At 47.4% G+C, this 20,926-nt stretch overlaps 1 protein-coding gene across 6 annotated transcripts in view; it reads right to left on the bottom strand.

The window, feature by feature from the left end:
- Positions 1 to 20,926, bottom strand: part of SYT16 (synaptotagmin 16) — a 116,743-nt gene that overhangs the window by 42,898 nt on the left and 52,919 nt on the right. For 5 of the 6 annotated variants that reach the window (XM_082217966.1, XM_082217968.1, XM_082217967.1 and 2 more), the window contains 2 exons: positions 15,469 to 15,648; positions 6,334 to 6,914 (listed from right to left, as the gene is read on the bottom strand). In XM_082217966.1, the coding sequence (XP_082074092.1) occupies positions 6,334 to 6,823 (490 nt within the window). In that variant the 5' untranslated portion in view covers positions 6,824 to 6,914; positions 15,469 to 15,648. The remainder of the gene's footprint in view (positions 1 to 6,333; positions 6,915 to 15,468; positions 15,649 to 20,926) is intronic. The other variant, XM_082217965.1, reaches the window with a different exon arrangement.

Here is a 20,926-nt window from a genome sequence, read left to right as displayed (position 1 = left end):
CCAACTCCTTCAACTGTTCCTCATAAGGAACGCTTGGTTTCCAGACCCTTGAGCATCTTGGTTGCCCACCTCTGCACACCTTCCAGCTTGTCCATATCCTTCTAAAATTGTGGCACCCACAACTGGACACAGGACTCCAGGTGTGGTCTGAACAAGGCAGAATATAGAGTGGCACTATAAAAAGCAGAGACATCACCTTGCCAACAAAGGTCCATATACCAGTAGTTAAAGCTATGGTTTTCCCAGTAGTGATGTATGGAAGTGAGAGCTGGACATATAAAAGGCTGATTGCCGAAGAATTGATGCTTTTGAATTATGGTGCTGGAGGAGACTCTTGAGAGTCCCATGGACTGCAAGAAGATCAAACCTCTCCATTCTGAAGGAAATCAGCCCTGAGTGCTCACTGGAAGGACAGATTGTGAAGCTGAGGCTCCAAGACTTTGGCCACCTCATGAGAAGAGAAGACTCCCTGGAAAAGACCCTGATGTTGGGAAAGATGGAGGGCACAAGGAGAAGGGGACGACAGAGGACGAGATGGTTGGACAGTGTTCTCCAAGCTACCAGCATGAGTTTGACCAAACTGCGGGAGGCAGTGGAAGACAGGAGTGCCTGGCGTGCTCTGGTCCATGGGGTCACGAAGAGTCGGACACGACTAAATGACTAAACAACAACAACGACATCCCTTGATCTGGGCACTAGACTTCTGTAGATGCAGCCTAGAATAGCATTAGCTTTCTTTGCTGCTGCATCACACAGAAGCCCACCGGATGCCTAAGAGAAGCCTGCTAGCAGGACCTGAGTGCAGCAGCACTTTCTCCCCGTTTCTGATTCCCAGCAAACAGTATTCAGAGGCAAACGGCCCCCAAATAGTGGAGGCAGAGAATAGCCATTGTGGCTAGCAGCCATTGAGAGCTTCACCGTCCATGAATTTGTCTAATCCTCTTCTAAAGGCATCCAAGCTGCTGGTCATCGCCATATATTGTGGGAGCGAATTCCAGAGCCTAACTAAGCGCGAGGGTGAAAAAGTCCTGTCTTCTGCCTGTCCTGAATCTTCCAACATTCAGCTTGATTGGATGATATCAGGTTCTAGGATGGGGAGGGGGGAGTTTCTCTAGATCCACTTTCCCTGTACCATGTGCAATTTTATACGCCTCATTTTGATTTCACAGGGCAAAGGCAAAAGCGCTTCCAAACAAGCCCTGAAGCTCTTGTGTCCAGGTGTTGCTATTCCTGCATCTCAGGGGGTTGGACTAGATGTCCCTTGGAGGGCCCTTCCGAATCTACAATTCTATGATACAAATATTACACCAGTCTTCACTCCATGACCCCATGATTAGATCTACAGAATATATTTAAAGCACACCCAACACACAATTTAAAGCACATCCCTGAGAGAATCCTGGGAATTATAGCTCTGTGAAGGGGAAAACTACAGTTCCCGGTATTCTTTGGGTTGCGCTTTAAATGCATGTCTTCAACCGCTACGATCCCCACCCCCACCACCCCTAGAATCTTCTTCTTAAGACACTACTTTTCCTGTTGCTTTTACACAGGGGGAGGGAAAACCCCCACGAAGGTAACATATGCACACACAGTAGAGTCTATGTTGGGATAAGAACATAAGGGTTTTTTGCTCTTCCATCATCAGCAACTGCTAAATGAAGAGTGTCTATTTTCTTCCGGTACTTTACTATTAGCAAAAGGGTCCTTCTGTCATCCGCCCGAAGCGCTTCTATGGCAACAAAAAGCATTCAAGTGTCGCTCTTGTTTTGTGCCAATTTATCCTTAAAAGCTTCTATTATATTTTGGGGAGCGGGGAGGAAGATGGTGCATTAAGAATACGTACAGCCAAGAAAGCACAAAAGAACCCCAGAATTTCACTGAGCTGAAAAGGCAGCGAGGCAATTTTTCCAAATTGTTTAGGTGGGGAAAACACACAGACAGAGACACACACAGAGAGAGAGAGCTACACACACACATTGAATCTCTCTTCTTTCACAGAATGTCAGGCCGCCCGCCCATCTGCTCGCTTTGTTTTATTTCTAAAATCAAAACAAGATACAATTCCTTGCCACCCCCTCCGCCGCCATGATTGCTTCCACTCAGAAATGGAATTGTCAATGCACGGCCAGCACTGTTCTCCCTGAAGATCTTGCGTCAATGAATTGCAAGGACCACCAGGAGAAGGAAGGGCAGCTTAAGAAAGAAAGAAAAAAAGAGTTTGGATTTGATATCCCGCTTTATCACTACCTTATCACTACAGCCAATGTGATGCAGTGGTTAAGAGCGGTGGACTTGTAATCTGGTGAACCGGGTTCACTTCCTCGCTCCTCCACCTGCAGCTGCTGGGTGGCTTTGGGCTAGTCTTATGAGGAACGGCTAAGGGAGCTGGGCATGTTTAGCCTGGAGAAGAGGAGGTTAAGGGGTGATATGATAGCCATGTTCAAATATATAAAAGGATGTCACATAGAGGAGGGAGAAAGGTTGTTTTCTGCTGCTCCAGAGAAGCGGACACGGAGCAATGGATCCAAACTACAAGAAAGAAGATTCCACCTAAACATTAGGAAGAACTTCCTGACAGTAAGAGCTGTTCGACAGCGGAATTTGCTGCCAAGGAGTGTGGTGGAGTCTCCTACTTTGGAGGTCTTTAAGCAGAGGCTTGACAGCCATATGTCAGGAGTGCTCTGATGGTGTTTCCTGCTTGGCAGGGGGTTGGACTCGATGGCCCTTGTGGTCTCTTCCAACTCTATGATTCTATGATTCTATAGTCACACTTCTCTGCAGTCTCTTAGCCTCACTCACCTCACTGTTTGTTGTGGGGGAGGAAGGGAAAGGAGGTTGTGTGCCACTTTGAGACTCCTTAGGGTCATGATAAAGCGGGATATCAAATCCAAAGTCGTCTTCTTCTTAAGGAGTCTCAAAGCGGCTAACAATCTCCTTTCCCTTCCTCCCCCACAACAAACACTCTGTGAGGTGAGTGGGGCTGAGAGACTTCAGAGAAACGTGACTAGCCCAAGGTCACCCAGCAGCTGCATGTGGAGGAGCGGGGAATCGAACCCAGTTCACCAGATTACGAGTCCCACCGCACTTAACCACTACACCACACTGGCCCTTAATTTAACTGTTCCCAGAGCAGGACTAGGGATGGAGGGACACACTGAAGTCAGGCCCAGCCCAGAACTCTGAAGGGATGGGACTAAATGTTAATGGTTAAGGCAGGGTTCCCCCAAACTTGGGTCTCCGGCTGGTTTTGGGCTACATCTCCCATCATGCCTGAGCACTGGTCCTGCTGGCTAGGGACAATGGGAGTTGTAGTCCAAAAACAGACGGAGATCCAAGTTTGGGAAACCCTGGTTTATACGTGCAGAGAAGAAGCAGTGGAAAAGCGGTCTGGCACCAAACACAGAGGAAACCGGCAGAGAAAACAAGGGAGAAAGAACCCTGTGTGCTGCAGAGGTGTCAATAATGTTTCAGAGAGGCACTGCAAAGGGACAAACGTCTGAATTGCCTGGAGAGAATCCGTATTCAGTCTCAGAATCTGTGTCCAGAAATTGGACTTTCTGTGGAACGTCAAGGCTTGCTTTCTCCTTCGCCAGCCAGCACTTGTTTCTCTTTGTCCTTGTTGTATCTCCAACTGGCGTGGGGAAGATATTTAGTCCATGCCTCCAGCAGAAAAGCAAGTACGTCTTGAGAGGCGGCGTGAAGGCCTTAGGAGGATCTCATAGGGCGAACGTGGAGAAGTGTGTGGTTTTCCCACGTGGCGTTTTTGCAGGAAAGAGGTGTCCTGAGAATCTTGGTGCCGTGAAACAAAGCCTGATCTCTAAATTGGCATGGACAGAGCAGGCCTTGCTTGTGGACTCCTTCATGAAGGCATCAAAATTGTTGTGGTATTTCCAAAACAGATTGGAGGGAGGGGGATTTGCAGTGGCAGTTAGGAACTTAATCAGAGCTTGCATCCGCAAGTTTTTATAACTACCGTACAGAATCAGAAATCTCCCATAGCTCGAGATGTCTCTGAATTCAGCTCACATGTAAGAGCCATAAAGGTTTGTTAGTGCAACCAGCTGCCAATTCACTACCTAGCCTGGTTCAAGGCATTAATTCACAAACTTCACACCTTCAGGACTGCCTGATTCCTTATGCTCCAATCCTATTCACAGAGATCTTCTGGGGTGCTTTTGAAGGTCCCCAATGCCCCTGAGGCTCAGTTGGCCTTTACCATGTCAAGTGGTGTCCTGTGGAACTCCTTGCCACTAGAGGTACAGAAGGAGTCACCCTCCCTGTCTTCTTTTTGTGATCTTCTGAAACCTCTGTTGTTCGGAATGCGAATATTTTACCAACCCATATTTATGGGTGGTTTTGTTGCTGTAATTGTGACATGTTTTTAATGTTATACCCTGATTTGTTTATGAAAGTGTGTTTTATAAATATCTAAATAAACATTAAATAAATAAACCCAGCCTCAAGAAACCAGGAAATATTCATAAATGATCATATACAATAATTTCAACACAAGGGGCAGTTGTATTATAGTTCTGATTAGCTTTTATTTTTCCCCTCTCTGACAGGCATGCACCCACCGCTAACCAATACAAGGGGTCATGGTGGAAATTTCTCAAAGGCTAAGACATGTGCTGATATAGAGATGCCAGCAAGCATATCTTAAGCCATCCAACCTTCTGCCAATATATTTTGATATAGCTTTGTCATGTCAATTAACATTATGCATAAAGATGCACCTATAACTTATATGCATTCTAAAGATATGTACTTCATAGTAAATTAGATTTCTTCTTCTCATCACAAATGTTTCACCTCCGGTCAGAAGGCATGGAATTAGATACTGGTTCATAATCAAACTACAGTGGTGCCCCGCAAGACGAATGCCTCGCAAGACGGAAAACTCGCTAGACGAAAGAGTTTTCCGTTTTGGAGGTGCTTCACAAAACGAATTTCCTATGGGCTTGCTTCGCAAGACGACAATGTCTTGCGAGTTCCTGCTGTTTTTTTCCCTCCCCCCCCTTTTCTAAGACGCTAAGACGCTTATCAGCTGATCCAATCAGCAGATAAGCAGCTAAAAGCCGCTAAAAGCCGCTAAAAGCCACTAAAAGCCGCTAATAGCGCTAATCCGCTAATCCGTCAATGGGCTTGCTTCGCAAGACGAAAAAACCGCTAGATGAAGAGAATCACAGAACGGATTCTTTTCGTCTTGCGAGGCACCACTGTAAATTGAGAGTGGGGGCCCCGAATACATTTTTGTGCAATGGCTTGTCACAGGGTTGCCATCTGTCAAAAAGTGAAAACCCGGACACAAAAAGCTGTTGAGCTTAAATTGCGTTCCGTCCAGATGCTGCTAATGTCCGGGAAATATCTGCTGTGTCCGGAAATTTCCTGCCGTAGGGCAACCCTGGCTTGTAATAATGCATGACTGCCACAATTTAGAACCAGCATTCTGGATCAACTAACTTCATTGGCTTCAGTGATGCAGAGCGCATCTCTTCCCCAATGCTGTCAGATGCAGGATTAGCACAGGATAAAGTTGGAATCTCTAGGAATCATAATCTGCCGTAAGGAGTTGCTAATAATAATAATCCTCTGCGAAGCATTATCTGCAAGTACTGTATTTTTCGCCCTATAGGACACACCGTCCCATAAGGCGCACCTAGTTTTTTTGGGGGGAAATAAAGGGGGAAAATTATTTTTTCCCCAGGCGCGGGGCTGGGGCGGGGGAGGCCCGAGCTTCCCCCGACCCCAGCCCCCAAACAGGCAGCTCTCTGCAAGCCGTGGGAGCCCAGCGCTAGCTCCCGCTGCTTGCGGAGAAGTCCGCGAAGCCTGGACGCGCTGATCTCAGCGCGCGCAGGCTTCGGCATGCTGGCAACTCTCCCCAAGCAGCGGGAGCGCTCCCGCTGCTTGCGGAGAGGTCCGCGAAGCCTGGAGAGCGAGAGGGGTCGGTGCGCACCGGCCCCTCTCGCTCTCCAGGCTTCAGCGAAAGCCTGCATTCACCCCATAGGACGCACACACATTTCCCCTTCATTTTTGGAGGGGGAAAAGTGCGTCCTATGGGGCGAAAAATACGGTAAGTATGGAGATGGAGGGGATATGGCTTCCATAACTTTTGACATAACCTGCCCCATGTCCCGATGTCATTACACCTTGCATTTCCTGCCAACCAATGATATAAAGTAGAGGGAGAGAAATGTACTGTGTAAGAACAGGAAGTCATGTGGTAGGAACTGAAAGGGATCACCCTTTGGGGCAGCAATCCCTTTTTTTCTTCTTTTTTTTTTTTGAGTGTGTGTGCAAAATAAAGAGCGTAGGAGGACACCAACTTACCATCACAGTTATGTAGAAGATTCTTACTCTGCTTGGAATGCTCCTCTTCCTCCGGGATGGTTTCCATAAGTTGGTAGCCCTTGTAGCTTGGATAGAGTCCATGGGATGTCAAGGGATCATCATCCAGATACTGATCTGAGATGGTGGGGCTGCTCTTGTCTCTTTCGTGCCAACGAAGACCCAGGTCTGAAGCACAGGAAGACTCCAGAGAAGTAGGGTCATGAGAAGATGATGAGAAGTCATCAGATTCTCCACTCTCCTGGCTAAAGGTGCTTCCATCGTCTGAAGCTTCAGAGTAACGTTCGTAAGACCCATCATCGCTGCCTTCTAAGCCCTCGTCTCCTTCTTTGTTGGGATGGGGATCCGCTTTGCTTCCCAGGTTGGTGAAGGAAGAAGATATGGAGTCGCCTGCTTCTTGGACAGCCTCATAGACCCGAGACATCCATGAGGACAAGGGCTGGAAGAAACTCTGGACATCCTGGGCAGACATGCTTTTTTGAACACCATGAACAAGTAAAGTGATGGGTCATAAACTCCAGCTGTTCATCTCTGCCAGCATGCCAGACTCAGAGGTCTGCGAGCTACAGAATAAGCATTGCAAAAGGTTATCAAAAATTTAAAAAATCGCCTGCCCCCCTTTTAACCCCTTTGTCAGACCTACTCAAATTATCCAAGCTGAGAGAAAGAAAGAGAGCACAGAAAAGAGAAAGGAGAAGTGTCCACACACCACAAACCAGAAGGAGAGAATGCTTTCACCCAAATTTGCAACACAACCAGGGATTCACCATAGCAAAAGCACAGGATGAATGCCAAAAGTTAATCTATAACTAGGTAATGCAAGGGATGGTTCAAACCATGTTTACAGGTTCCCCAAATAACAATAAAGCAGACAATGTTGGGGTGGATGAAGAGGTTTAAATCCCCCCGCTGAACACAGCAGATGGATGGAGATGTAATCGTACACTCGCCATTCAACAGTTGATTGATCGACTGGGGTGTCTGCATGTGCCTCTACACGTGTGTATATGTTTGCGAGTGTTCATGTGCAGGACAGCCACAGCCATTCCTGGCATGTGGCCAGCAGAGGATTGGCAAAGGGGGATCAAGACCCTTCCTCCCTTCCGGATGTAATTGGAAGGCCACATTTTAGCAGAAGGAATAGTTTGCCCCTGCATCCAAACCAATAAACTAGGGTTTGAATTTCCATCGGTTTAAATTCTGGTACGGAGGTTGGGTGCAAATTACAGTTTGCTAGGTTGGTTGTAACAGCAAACTATGGTTTGCATTGATCAGTGAGTGAATGATTGACTCGGAGCACATGAAGGAAGGCGCCTAAGGCTCAATCGCATAATGCCTTTTCATGCCAGCTGAACCAGTACAGTGGTACCTCAGGTTAAATACTTAATTCGTTCCGGAGGTCCGTACTTAACCTGAAACTGTTCTTAACCTGAAGCACCACTTTAGCTAATGGGGCCTCCTGCTGCTGCCGCGCCGCCGGAGCACGATTTCTGTTCTCATCCTGAAGCAAAGTTCTTAACCTGAAGCACTATTTCTGGGTCAGCGGAATCTGTAACCTGAAGCGTATGTAACCTGAAGCGTATGTAACCCGAGGTACCACTGTATTTGCTACACTTGCTGTCTCTAATCCTCTGGTATGAAGTTCCCCATAATTTCAAATAAAACTGTCTTGGAATCCAAACAAAGTGGCTCGCCACCAAATAATTGTTTCCCATTAATCATACTCCTGTTTAGTTTTTACTTTCATCCCAACCCTTTTAAGAACACGTGCTTTGCCTTGGAGGAAAATGAATGGCAATAACTAATTGCATTCTCCATTGTTTCCGATGCATCAAAAACAAAGGAAGCAAACTCTATATCGTACAAATCTGACACCCACTGTTCATTAACGGCTAGGAGCAGGTTCTAAAATGCAAGGTTGCCATACAGAGCAAATGTGCTGGAACGGTACAAAAAGCACAATCGCAGAAGTCTCTGGAATACCTGAGCGCAAAGCAAGGCTTCCTGCAAAAGCAGATGCAAAAGGGTTGTTCAGCTTGAGCTGATAGAAACTCGAACAACCCAGAAAGGGGATCTATGTGTTAGGCTTGCAGGCTGAATGGAATAGCTCCATAGAAGAGCATGCAAAAAGCCTTGGTTCAATCCTCAGACCTCTCTAAGGAAGCAGGGAGAAGCTCTGGAACTCTGGAGCCATCAAAAGTAGAACTTTTATAATCACCCAGTTTCAATGCAACAACACAGGGTTGTTGGTGTTTTTTTTTTTAAAAAAGGAGACTAATTGTACGATCGGCAGACAGTCAGCACATGATAAGCACATACCCTCTAACTTTCCTCAGATGAAAAACAGGGACATTTCTCACTCCCTGCAAATGACCCTCCTTGACACACACACACACACACCCATTTTTTGTCCCTCCCCAGCCTACAGAACATTTTCTGTCAGAAGAAGGCTGAATGCCACCACCGCTTCACCAACGGGACACAGCACACAAGCCCCCCACTGTCCCGAGAAAACCACTTAATCCCAATTTTGTTTTAATTTATTTAGGAAGGGGCAAGATTGGACACAGATGCACGAAGCATTTAAAAATAATGATAATAAAAATCAAGACTCCTCGTCCTTTCTTCCCTCTCAGGGAGGCCCTGGCCTCTGCCTGCCCCTCAGAGCTGGCATGTCCCATGGGGCTGGGCCTCAGTACCGGCAACTTCTCCTCCTCTTTGCCTGCTCTCCGCCGGCCATTATGAGCTGCTTTTCCAGCTGCACTGGCTTCCGGTGGAGTACAGGGTCAGGTTTAAGGTGCTGGTTTTGACCTTTAAAGCCCTTCACGGCCTAGGACCCTTGTACCTATCCCGATATGCCCTACTTAGGACCTTAAGGTCCATAAATAGCAACACCCTAGAGGTCCCGGGCCCTAAGGAAGTCAGATTAGCCTCAACCAGAGCCAGGGACTTTTCAGTGATGGCTCCGGCCTGGTGGAACACTCTGTCTCATGAGACCAGGGCCCTGCGGGATCTGATTTCTTTCCGCAGGCTTGCAATCAACTTGATCCCCTCCCCCTTTTTCCTCTTTCCTTTTTCCTTTCTCCTTCTGTGATGGAACTCCTATTTGGGGACTTCCCTGGCTTTTTTCCGGCCCATGTAGGACCCGTCTGGATAGTTGGCCTTGGTGAAGATTTGACGTTTTCATCCCCAAAAAAACTTTTTGATTTGAGTTTCTACTGAAATGAGGCTGCATTTTAATGTTGTATTTTAATCTTGTTTTTAAGTTGTATTTTAATCAATTGTTTTATACCTGGTGTTAGCCGCCCTGAGCCCAGTCTTGGCTGGGGAGGGCGGGGTATAAATAAAATTTATTATTATTATTATTATTATTATTGGCCAGCAGCAGCAACCAGAAAGAGATAACAGGATGCTCCATCAGAAACCGCTGCTGCCGGCGCTCCCCCTCCCCAAGCTCAGTGGCGCTGGCGGGGGAAATTGAGACTTTCCAGGATCAAATCAGAAACCAAGATGGCTTTCATAATCCCAGGACTCTCCCTGCAAAATAGGGTCCCTGGAGGGTATGTAAACATACATGTCTGAATGAGGTCTTTGGCCTAGAAATTCAGAACCAACTGGATATGGCAGAAGCAGCCACGTTTGTTTATTTCAGTCTTCCTTAACCCGAAGCTTTTGACTACAACTCCCATCAGAAAGCATGGCCAACCAATAGGGGGATGAGAGCAGCAGTCCTTCAACATCTCGAGGACATTGGGTTGGGGAAACCTAGTTCACGGATCTGCCCCGCTGACAGTGATGGGAGAAGGGGACTAAATCTTTTCCCCAAAGTTGCACAGGGGTGAATCTTTCCCCTGCCTGAACCTCGCCTCCTAGGGCTTTGTATAAGCTAAACAAGATATAGCTTAGGGCCCCACTCTCTTGAGGGCCCCCCAAAAAAATTTAAAGGGGGGGGAAACTGGATGCACATTTCCAAAATATAAGATAAAAAAACAAATAAAATAAAACCCACAATTATTATTCCATGTTATAGCAAGTTTCGAGAGACTAGATTATGAGTCTTTGTAAATTGTGTTTCTAAAGGAACTTTTGTTATTGCCAAATGCCAATGTGTTTGCGTTATTAAATTTGTTATGAATAAAAAATCATTTTAAGTTAGAGCTTAATAATTATTTCACTATTAATATACTTCCTCTTAATTGTATTTCAGTTCAACAATTACTTTGATAAAATACATATTTTGTTATGTGCAGATCGCTTTAGATACCTATTAGGTCCATAAATTACCATATAGCATATATGCAACACAAAAAACAGCAACAATTTGTTGTTGACAAAGGACAGCTGGACATATAAAGGGCCCCATTAACTTCAGTAGCTTAGGGCCTCATCAAACCTAAATCAGGCCCTGTTGTCACTGTAGCCCATTTGCCCCCTAAAGTAAAGGTAAAAGGACCCCTGACTGTTAGGTCCAGTCGCGCCCGACTCTGGGGTTGTGGTGCTCATCTCGCATTAGTGGCCAAGGGAGCCGGCGTACAGCTTCTGGGTCATATGGCCAGCATGACTAAGCCGCTTCTGGAGAACCCGAGCAGCGCACGGAAACGCCGTTTACCTTCCCGCCGGAGTGGTACCTATTTATCTACTTGCACTTTGATGTGCTTTCGAACTGCTAGGTGGGCAGCAGCAGGGACCGAACAACGGGAGCTCACCCTGTCACGGGGATTCGAACCGCCGACCATCTGATCATCAAGCCCTAGGCTCAGTGGTTTAACCCACAGCGTCACCCACATCCCTAAAGGTAAAGGTACCCCTGCCCGTACGGGCCAGTCGTGTCCGACTCTAGGGTTGTGTGCCCATCTCACTTAAGAAGCCGGGGGCCAGCGCTGTCCGGAGACACTTCTGGGTCACGTGGCCAGCGTGACGAAGCTGCTCTGGTGAGCCGGCACCAGCGCAGCACACGGAAACGCCCTTTACCTTCCCGCTAGAAAGCGGTCCCAGTACCCATGTCCCTATTTCCCCCCTAATCTGGTTCAAATACAGTGGTGCCTCGCAAGACGAAATTAATCCGTTCCACGAGTCTCTTCATCTAGCGGTTTTTTCGTCTTGCGAAGCAACCCTATTAGCGGCTTAGCGGATTAGTGGCTATTAAAGGCTTAGCGGCTTAGAAAAAGGGGGGGAAGTGAAAAAAATCGCAAGACTCGCAAGACTTTTTCGTTTTGCGAAGCAAGCCCATAGGGAAATTCGTCTTGCGAAGCGCATCGAAAAACGGAAAACCCTTTCGTCTAGTGGGTTTTTCGTCTTGCGAGGCGGTCATCTTGCGGGGCACCACTGTGCCAGAAGTGAGTTTGATTGGGAGGAAACTGGGAGGGGCTGGAGTGGAGGATGCAAAGCAGGGAAGATTTCGCTCCCCTAAACCGCACACCCTTTAGTTACCAAAGTCGCCCCCACTTCCCTTTCGATATGTGAAACCAGCAGAGGCGGATGAACAAATGGGAGCGCCCCATTGCATCCTAAATGTGGTCCCCAGGCTCGATATGTGTCAAAGAGGTGTCAAATTTCCTTCAAGATAGGGCGTGCATGAGCACAAAGGCTGTTTAGGGCAAATTCTTCTTCCTCTTGGTACATCCATTACAACCCGCATCCCAAGACAACAGAGCGAACAGGTAAATGTTCTAAATAGCTTTGACATCACCTTGCCCATTTTAGCAAAAAGGAAAAAGTGTTTCCTACTTCAGTTCCCCAGTATAATTCATAAGTAGCAGCACTGTCTCTATATATACACACCCGAGGCTACAACAATACAAATGCCATCTTTCTCCCACAGTACAGGCTGCGGTTCAAGGCGATATGAGCCTTTCCATTATAAATACCACATTTTAAAGGATTTACTTGTCAATCATGTAAGAATTACTTTCAAATGCAAATCACTAGAGCGTGCAGGCAAGTCTTCTCAGCCCCCAGCCCCCCCTTTTCCTCCCACTTTCCTCAGTTTTTAAAACCTACCCTGTTTATTAATAATTCACATTTTTTAAAAGCTTTGGTAAATATATGTTTGCACTGCCGTCTGTGGCAGCTCCCAAAAGCACCGACGCCCACAACGCAGCGAAGGAGAGATGTTGTCATTTTATTTAAGGCCCTCGCATTGCAATACTTGTCAGGAGAAAGAAAGACTTTGCAAAGCTCTCAACAAAGGGAACTTTTTAACAGAGCGGTATCGGCGTTTGTGTAACAGTGAGAGCGTGGCGGAGAACAAAACAAAAGGAACCTAGCGCAAGCTCCCCACAAGCTACGCGATGCAAGACCTCTCCTCACATTTCTGGAAACAGGTACGGATCTGTGAGAGGAGAAGGAGCAGGGATGCCTTTCCCTGCACTGCTTCCCATTCCCAACTGCTGGCCTTCCTCATGGCACAGGAATATAAAACAGGATCAGGCCCCAGCCCCACCTCATCCAGTATCCTGTTCCTAAAGCTGCCAACCAAATGCTAAATGGGATTCTGCAGGCAGGACCTGAGTGCAACAGTGAGCTCTCCCAGAGGCATAGCAAGGGCGGGAACCATTGCCCTGAGGCACAGTTTTTTCGAGGGCGCATTTTGGTGCGCCCACCCCAGGCACCATGAAGACACGCTCCCCCCGACATTGAGCTCACCACCTGCAATTCCCATGTTGTCAGAGGCAGGTGCCAGGGTCAGGTCAAAAATAACTCACAAAGCATCAGTGTAGTTACCGTATTTTTTGCTCTATAAGACTCACTTTTTCCCTCCTAAAAAGTAAGGGGAAATGTGAGTGCGTCTTATGGAGCGAATGCAGGCTGCGCAGCTATCCCAGAAGCCAGAACAGCAAGAGGGATTGCTGCTTTCACTGTGCAGCGATCCCTCTTGCTGTTCTGGCTTCTGAGATTCAGAATATTTTTTTTCTTGTTTTCCTCCTCCAAAAACTAGATGCGTCTTGTGGTCTGGTGCGTCTTATAGAGCAAAAAATACGGTAACTCTTTGTTCAAAGAAACCAAACAGCTCAGGCTCAAGTAAGGCCAAGTAACTCTTCCCAGTAGATCGCAGTTTCCCAGATTTGGGTCTCTGGCTGTTTTTGGACTACAACTCCCATCGTCCCTAGTGAGCGGGACCGGTGGTCAGGGATGATGGGAACTGTAGTCCAAAAACAGCTGGAGACCTAAGTTTTGCAAACTCTGCGCTTGATCTTGCCCAACCTTAACCCTAACCCTACCTCCAACCCTAATCCTAACCCTAAACCCAACCCTAACCTAACCCTACCTCCAACATTAACCCTAAACCTAACCCTACCTCTCAATGCCAAAGAAGCAGAAGGAGAACAGCCATCACCCAGTAGAAAGCACCCAAAAGGAAACACCATCAATTTCTCAGGTGGCTGTTGCCTCACATCCAAGACACCCCAGAAGATAAGAATAAAATATAGGAATTATTATTCTAGCGTTATTATGATATTTTACCATTTATTCTCGTAGAACTCATTGCTGTCAGAGCAAACGTAATGGCTGCATTGGCACGTCACGGTAAGCCATAGTTTAGTGTGGCACTCACAAGCCGGAATGAGCCAAAGTGAGCCCCACTTGCCCTGGGTGTCCCCCTTTTGTCTCCCCCTCTGGTCCAGAGCACAACTTTAGCCACGCTTCTTTTTCATGAAACTCTCGGCTTGTCATTGGTGGGGCTTATAAAATACTCTGGTCACTTTCAAAGCAAGTCAACTCCAAGCTTAATAATAATAATAATTTATTGTTTGTACCCCGCCCATCTGGCTGGGCCTCCACAGCCACTCTGGGCGACTTCCACAGAGACCAAAAATACACTAAAATATCACACGTTAAAAACTTCCCTGAACAGGGCTGCCTTAAGATGTCTTCTGAATGTCAGGTAGTTGTTTATCGCTTTGACATCTGATGGGAGGGCGTTCCACAGGGCGGGCGCCACTACCGAGAAGCCTTGGTTAAACGAACCTGAGTTTGTTATAAACCACAAACCCCTGTTTGCATCCAAAAAAAACCCCTAAATATTCAGCAGAAATGAAGCAAAATGCTGTTGGGAGTCCTCTTCCTGGAGAATTTGTGCAAGCCTGAGACTCACATGGGATCATTCCAGCTTCTGTATGACACAGTACAGTGGTACCTCAGGTTAAGTATCTAATTCGTTCCAGAGGTCCGTTCTTAACCTGAAACTGTTCTTAACCTGAAGCACCACTTTAGCTAATGAGGCCTCCTGCTGCTGCCACGCCGCCGGAGCCCGATTTCTGTTCTTATCCTGAAGCAAAGTTCTTAACCTGAAGCACTATTTCTGGGTTAGCGGAGTGTGTAACCTGAAGCGTATGTAACCTGAAGCGTATGTAACCTGAAGCGTATGTAACCTGAGGTATCACTGTAATAATAATAATAATAATAATAATAATAATAATAATAATAATAATAATTTTATTATTATACCCCACTCATCTGGCTGGGTTTCCCTAGCCACTCTGGGCAGCTTGCAGCATATCCAAAAACATAAACAACAGGATGAAGAGGTGCTGAATGGCATCATCCAGACCTCTTTATCTGCCCTTACGTTTTTTGCCCCACCTACTTTTACCTCTGGCCCCTCCCACCACCAGCATGTGGACCCTGGAAGGTTGCCCACAGGAAAATGTGGCCCTCGGAACCATACACCTGTGGAATTGGAAGGGGTCCAAATCGACCCAAACTCCAAGCGCCTGCCCAGAGGTGTCATCTTCTCAAGTTGATTGAGGGGAACTGATGGGATGTCCTAACATCTCACGGAGCCAGGAGGTGGAACCAAACACCCTCTGAACATTCAGGGGGCCTACCCACCCCTCAAAAAAACACGGGGGGGGCAGGCAAAACTGCCTTGGCCTCTAGAAGCCAGCACCTATGCCCCCTGCAATACTGGAATCCAAACTAATCATTCAGCACCAAGATGGAAAAGGTTTCCCATCCTGGCTAAATGATGGCTCTTTCATGTGACGTGCAAATGTGGCCAATAGGTGCCAGAAAGCAAAAGATAGCAATTCCAATCAATTTAAAGTTTTGCTAAAAGCAGGAGATTTCGACCTATTCCTTAAATTACTCGGATCCGAGGAGTATGGCGGTACTTACCAAGGCTCTCGTGAACGGCCGACTTCTCTTTGTAGCGTTTACGTTTCCCGCGTTGTTCCAAGCAGGGGAGACCCCCGATCTTCTCAAAGCACAGCTTCTTGTTGATGAAGAGGAAGAGGACCGCAAAGAGGACGATGAAGACCCCGACAGCTGAGAGGAACCCAATCGCTTCAGGAGTAACTGGCGGTGAGGAAAATGACAAGGAAGAAAGCACAAGGTGTTAAGCTGGCACTTTGCGGGGTCATGTCGGCAAATGGGCGTTCCCAGACGTGCAGAGGGTGACAACGCAGAGGGATTAAGCATTTGTAAAAAGAGGCAGGATTCCCGAGGGAGCCACAGGAAAGGGTAGGAAAAGAACAGGCCTGTTGCCTTTGGGCCCAGCTTGACGGCGCAACTGTAACCATGTCTACTCAGAAGGAAATCCTATGGAATTCGATGGCTCTCATGCCCAGGTAAGTGACATCAATGGTGTTCCATCTCCTTGGAACACAGAAGGTCCTTGGCTCCTCTCGGGAGGGCTGTGAGGGAACCCCACCTGAAATCTTGAAGTGCCCGTGTCTGGCAATGTTGACGATGCTGAACTACGTGAACCAATGGTTGGACTCAGCCAAAGGCAGCTTCCTATGGTCAAGTTTAGGGTGGCAGCCTGACAGGTGTACAGGTATATGCCTCCTGGTCTTTGATTTGCTCTAGGAGCTGTATGGGCAAGCTACCCGGAAGATGAATTGTATTTCGAGGAGTTAGTGATCTGACATGGTTACCTTTCCTGCCTCTGTTCCTTCCCCCTACCTGGGGAAATCACTTTGACGCTTCTTGAGGGCTTCCAAGTGGCAGATGGAAGTGCTTGCTTGGTATGTATATATTGCTTGCTGTTTAGAATAAAATCTTTCATCTTCTCACTCATTTGTGCCTTTTTATTACTTCTGAATCTCATTTTAAAAGAACCACCTTGCATTTGGCAAGACAGAGAAAATGTTCCCCCTATTCTGAGTTCTTGCCTTCTGTCCCACTTAGGGACAGAAAAGTGTTAGAATTCCTGCTCCGTGATCGCAGTCATGGGATTTTTGTCTATCACATGACGGTGTATGTTTTGACTCGACAGAGTGGGATGTGACGGAGACAGGATGTTTGTGTTACTGTGTTCCGTGAAGTGGGACTACTGTCCTTTGTTCTTTTTCTCTTTGCTGTCTGATGCTAGAGAGGGAGGGAGCCAAGTTGCAGTGCTCCGTGTGTGTTTATATGTAAATAAAGTAGATTAGCCAAAATGCTGAGTTGCTGAGGTCTGTCACGTATTAGGTGCAAACTCTGTGGATCCCTAAGTGTGCCAGTGTCGGTTGGCCTCGGTTGCTGTGATGTTTGGGCTGAAGAGAGCTTTTGAAGCTTCCGAACGATTGACAAGGAAGGAGAGAATATGCCAGTTGGGCATGTGTCTCTGCCAGGGTCCTACTCAAGTGTAGGCTGAACTCCTGACAAAAAGGACTGAGGATGTCAACCCAAAAGGAACGTTGGAGAAGCACAAACAGCTCCTCTCTGCCTGCACCATTTAGAAGTCCTGTCTCTTTGTCTGCTATTTTAGCTGTGGCACCCCTTTTGTGTTGTGCCGCACACACACACACACATACACGCGACAGCTAGTTTGCCGCTAGTGCCAAGGCGCTTTCTCAAAATTCCAAATGTGCCCACTAGGGTCACTAGCCCCTGGCTTAGCTTAAGCAAAGCGGTGGTCTCATGTGCCTTCTGACCCCCCCCCCTTTTGTTGCTGTGGTTGGCATCCGTCTGTCTCCAGAGACCATGGAGTGCGCCTCCGGACATGAAGTCAAACTGCTGAAATAGCAGCACTAAAATGACCCCCCGCAGAACGCAAGCCCGGGCGGTGTTGATGGAGGCCCTGGGCTGCCCAGATGATGAGACACCCCCCCCCAGCCTGGCTGATGTGGTCCAAAGGAAAGCAGAGCAAGACACTGAGCACCAGCTTGGCTACAGGAGCTGATGGAAGGAGGCATTCAAGGCACCATCCAACCATCTTAAGGACTCCACTCTGGATTTGTGTAGGCTCTTGAGCCTTTTCGTCTCCTGAAGATTTCCTGCAAGGCAATAGGTTCAGGATCAGAGTCTTCTTTCTCCTAGATGGGCTCCCTTTGCAGGTAGACAAGCCCCACCTGCCCCTCACTTCCCTCTACAGCACGTGCAGAAACTGCCCTCTTGACCGCCGGACCCATGATTGGCTTGTCTGCTAGAGCCTGTCTTTGCATGAAGGGAAATCCCTAACTCATCCAGGGTTCGAGACCTGTCGGCTACCCTGACCTGATTTAGCTGGCCAGTTAATGCAGTTTCCCAGAGTATGGTTGCTGACCATCCCCTGGGATATGCTTAAATGTAATGCCCAGCGATGATCACAGAAGCCAGAAGTACAGGGATGGGATATATCGCTGCCCTACCCCAAAGAGTTTCTTGTCCTGCTCCAGGACAGGCAAGCAGTTAAATATATTAAGAAAGAAAGAAAGAAAGAAAGAAAGAAAGAAAGAAAGAAAGAAAGAAAGAAAGAAACTCTGCAGAATGAATTATGCAAAGCGAGAAATTACACAACCATGCTAGAATTCCGTAATTTTTACAGGTTGCAGAAACCAGCCTTTCCTGGTGCAGGAGTGGGAGAAAGCTGCCAGCCACCATGCCCAAAGATTGCTCACTCTAGGAAAATTGACTACGAACCCCAAGATGTAGGATCCTCTCCAAACCTGTGCAAAAGATTTGCAGGGTTTTTGTTTGTGGGGTTTTTTGCAGCGTTTTGCAGAGAAACCCCTGTGTTTTGCAGCACTCGCTCATTCAGCAGAGGAGATGGTCTCGGACACATGCAAGGCACAATCATCGGTGGCAGCCTATTGCTACCACCGCAGCTTTCATTTTAAAAGGAAAAGGGGGGGAGAGACTTTTTTAAGTGCACACAAAGCAATTCCTCAACTGCATCAGAGGGAGATTCAACCCGTGCACATTTAACTTGGGAGAGCAGCAGCACTGTCAGCCACGGCTCCTTTTAATGCCAGTTTCATTCCCGACTTTTGGGGTGGGAGGTGGGGCAGAGATAATAGGGAAGCTCGCGTTACTGGTATTTTTCCAATTAGAAACCCACCACCACCCAATCAGCGGCCCATAAACTGTTCTTATGCCGTTTGCACTAATTGAATTTCATTATACATTTGGAGCAACACATTATTTCCCTGCTGGTTCCTATAGCACCCTTCACAACGAGGGGCTAATTATATAGCGTGTGTATTTGCATGCACACACACACAAGACTGAACACCAAGAGAACTTGTGTGGGCCGTAGCTCTGAGGAAAGGCTGCACGGAGCAGACTTGGGCAATCTTGCACAGGGTTTAATGCACAACGCCTCTGCCAGCAGCATAAACTGTGCACAGGTGGCACCAGGATGGGCTGTACCTCAGATGCCGTGCACACAGAAAGCCGAAGGTTCGATCCCTGGGATCTCCAGGAAGGACTGGGAGAAATCCTTGCTAACCACCTGCTGTTCCACTCCCAGGAACACAGGAAGTTGTTTTATAAAATAGTCAGCCCACGGGTCCAATTAGCTTGGTACTGTCTACACTGACTGGCAGCCATTTTCCAGGGTTTTCATAGCTGTCAGCTTACAGATTTGAAAATAAGGGACCAGCAGCCTTGAAAATAAGGGATCAGCAGCCAAAATAAGGGATTTTCCGAACACAGGTATGTTCAACCTCTGAGCCCCTCTGAGCCAAAGGCAGAAAGCCCAACCAGCAGCCAAACGAAGCCTCAAGCGGTGGTTCCCACAGCGCAGCAACCCGGCAAAGGGGATGCAGCAAGGAAAACCACCGTCACCTCTCCGCTGGGAAGCGCTGAGCAAAGGCGAGTCCCCAGGCAACGTGGTTGATTTGATCGGCACAAGGCATGCAAGCTCCACCCCCCAGTCGTTCTTAGACTCCTTATTGGGTGAGCAACGCAGCCAAGCAACACAGTTGGAGTCTCCCTCCTCCCTGGCTGGCAGGGAGGGAGGGAGAGGAGCTCTTCCTTTGAAACCCGGGAAATTTAAGAGACATCATCAATAAGGGACAGCAGCAGGACACAGCGCTGGGATAAAGGACTTTCCCACCAAATAAGGGACGGTTGACAGCTATGGGGTTTTAGGCCTTAACTGGAGATGCCAAGGATTCAACTTCGGACTTTATGTATGCAAAGCAGATGCACACACCCCCTCAGCTGGTTCAATCCCCAGTATCTCCAGGAAAAACCAGCAAGAGAGTCTTGCATCCACATGAAAGCTTATACCAGAACAAACTTAGTTGGTCTATAAGGTGCTACTGGACAATTCATTATTATTATTATTATTATTATTATTATTATTATTATTATTATTATTATTATTATTATTTTATTTCGACTGTGCCAGACCAACACAGCTAACTACCTGAATCTAAACTAATAATAATAATAATAATAATAATAATAATAATAATAATTTATTATTTATACCCCACCCATCTGGCTGGGCTTCCCCAGCCACTCTGGGCGGCTTCCAACAAAACATTAAAATACAGTAATGCATCAAACATTAAAAGCTTCCCTAAACAGGGCTGCCTTCAGATGTCTTCTAAAAGTCTGGTAGTTGTTGTTCTCTTTGACATCTGGTGGGGGGCGTTCCACAGGGAGGGTGCCACTACCGAGAAGGCCCTCTGCCTGGTTCCCTGTAACTTGGCTTCTCACAGTGAGGGAACTGCCAGAAGGCCCTCGGCACTGGACCTCAGTGTCTGGGCAGAACGATGGGGGTGGAGACGCTCTTTCAGATATACTGGACCGAGGCCATTTAGGGCTTTAAAGGTCAGCACCAACACTTTGAATTGTGCTGAGAAACGTACTTATATAAGCAAGTTATATGATGTTAGTCTTTGAGGTGCGGCAGGACTCTGCTGTGTTTGCTGCAGAAGGCTACTCCTCTGGAAATATTTATCCAGAGCGATAGGCTGCATGGGGACAGAGTTCAGCACACAAGCAGCTGAATGTGCCACAGGCTCTGCAATGGCTTCTGTTGGCGATATGGAAGCAGATTGGCCCACGTACTGATTAGTCCTAGAAATAGATAAAGACAAGCCTACATTGAAAAAATACGAGGGAATTATAAGTCACCTAACGGATTGGTTGGGACGCAGGTGGCGCTGTGAGTTAAACCACAGAGCCTAGGACTTGTCGATCAGATGATCGGCAGTTCAAATCCCCACGACGGGGTGAGCTCCCGTTGCTCGGTCCCTGCTCCTGCCAACCTAGCAGTTCGAAAGCACGTCAAAGTGCAAGTAGATAAATAGGTACCACTCCGGCGGGAAGGTAAACGGTGTTTCTGTACACTGCTCTGGTTCGCCAGAAGTGGCTTAGTCATGCTGGCCACATGACCCAGAAGCTGTACGCCGGCTCCCTTGGCCAATAAAGCGAG

The sequence above is a fragment of the Podarcis vaucheri genome, assembly GCF_965113315.1.
Source record: "Podarcis vaucheri genome assembly, chromosome: 1".
Classification (NCBI taxonomy): Eukaryota; Metazoa; Chordata; class Lepidosauria; order Squamata; family Lacertidae; genus Podarcis; species Podarcis vaucheri.
The sequence above is the reverse complement of the archived record's forward strand: the minus strand, read 5'-3'. Positions and strand labels throughout refer to the sequence as shown.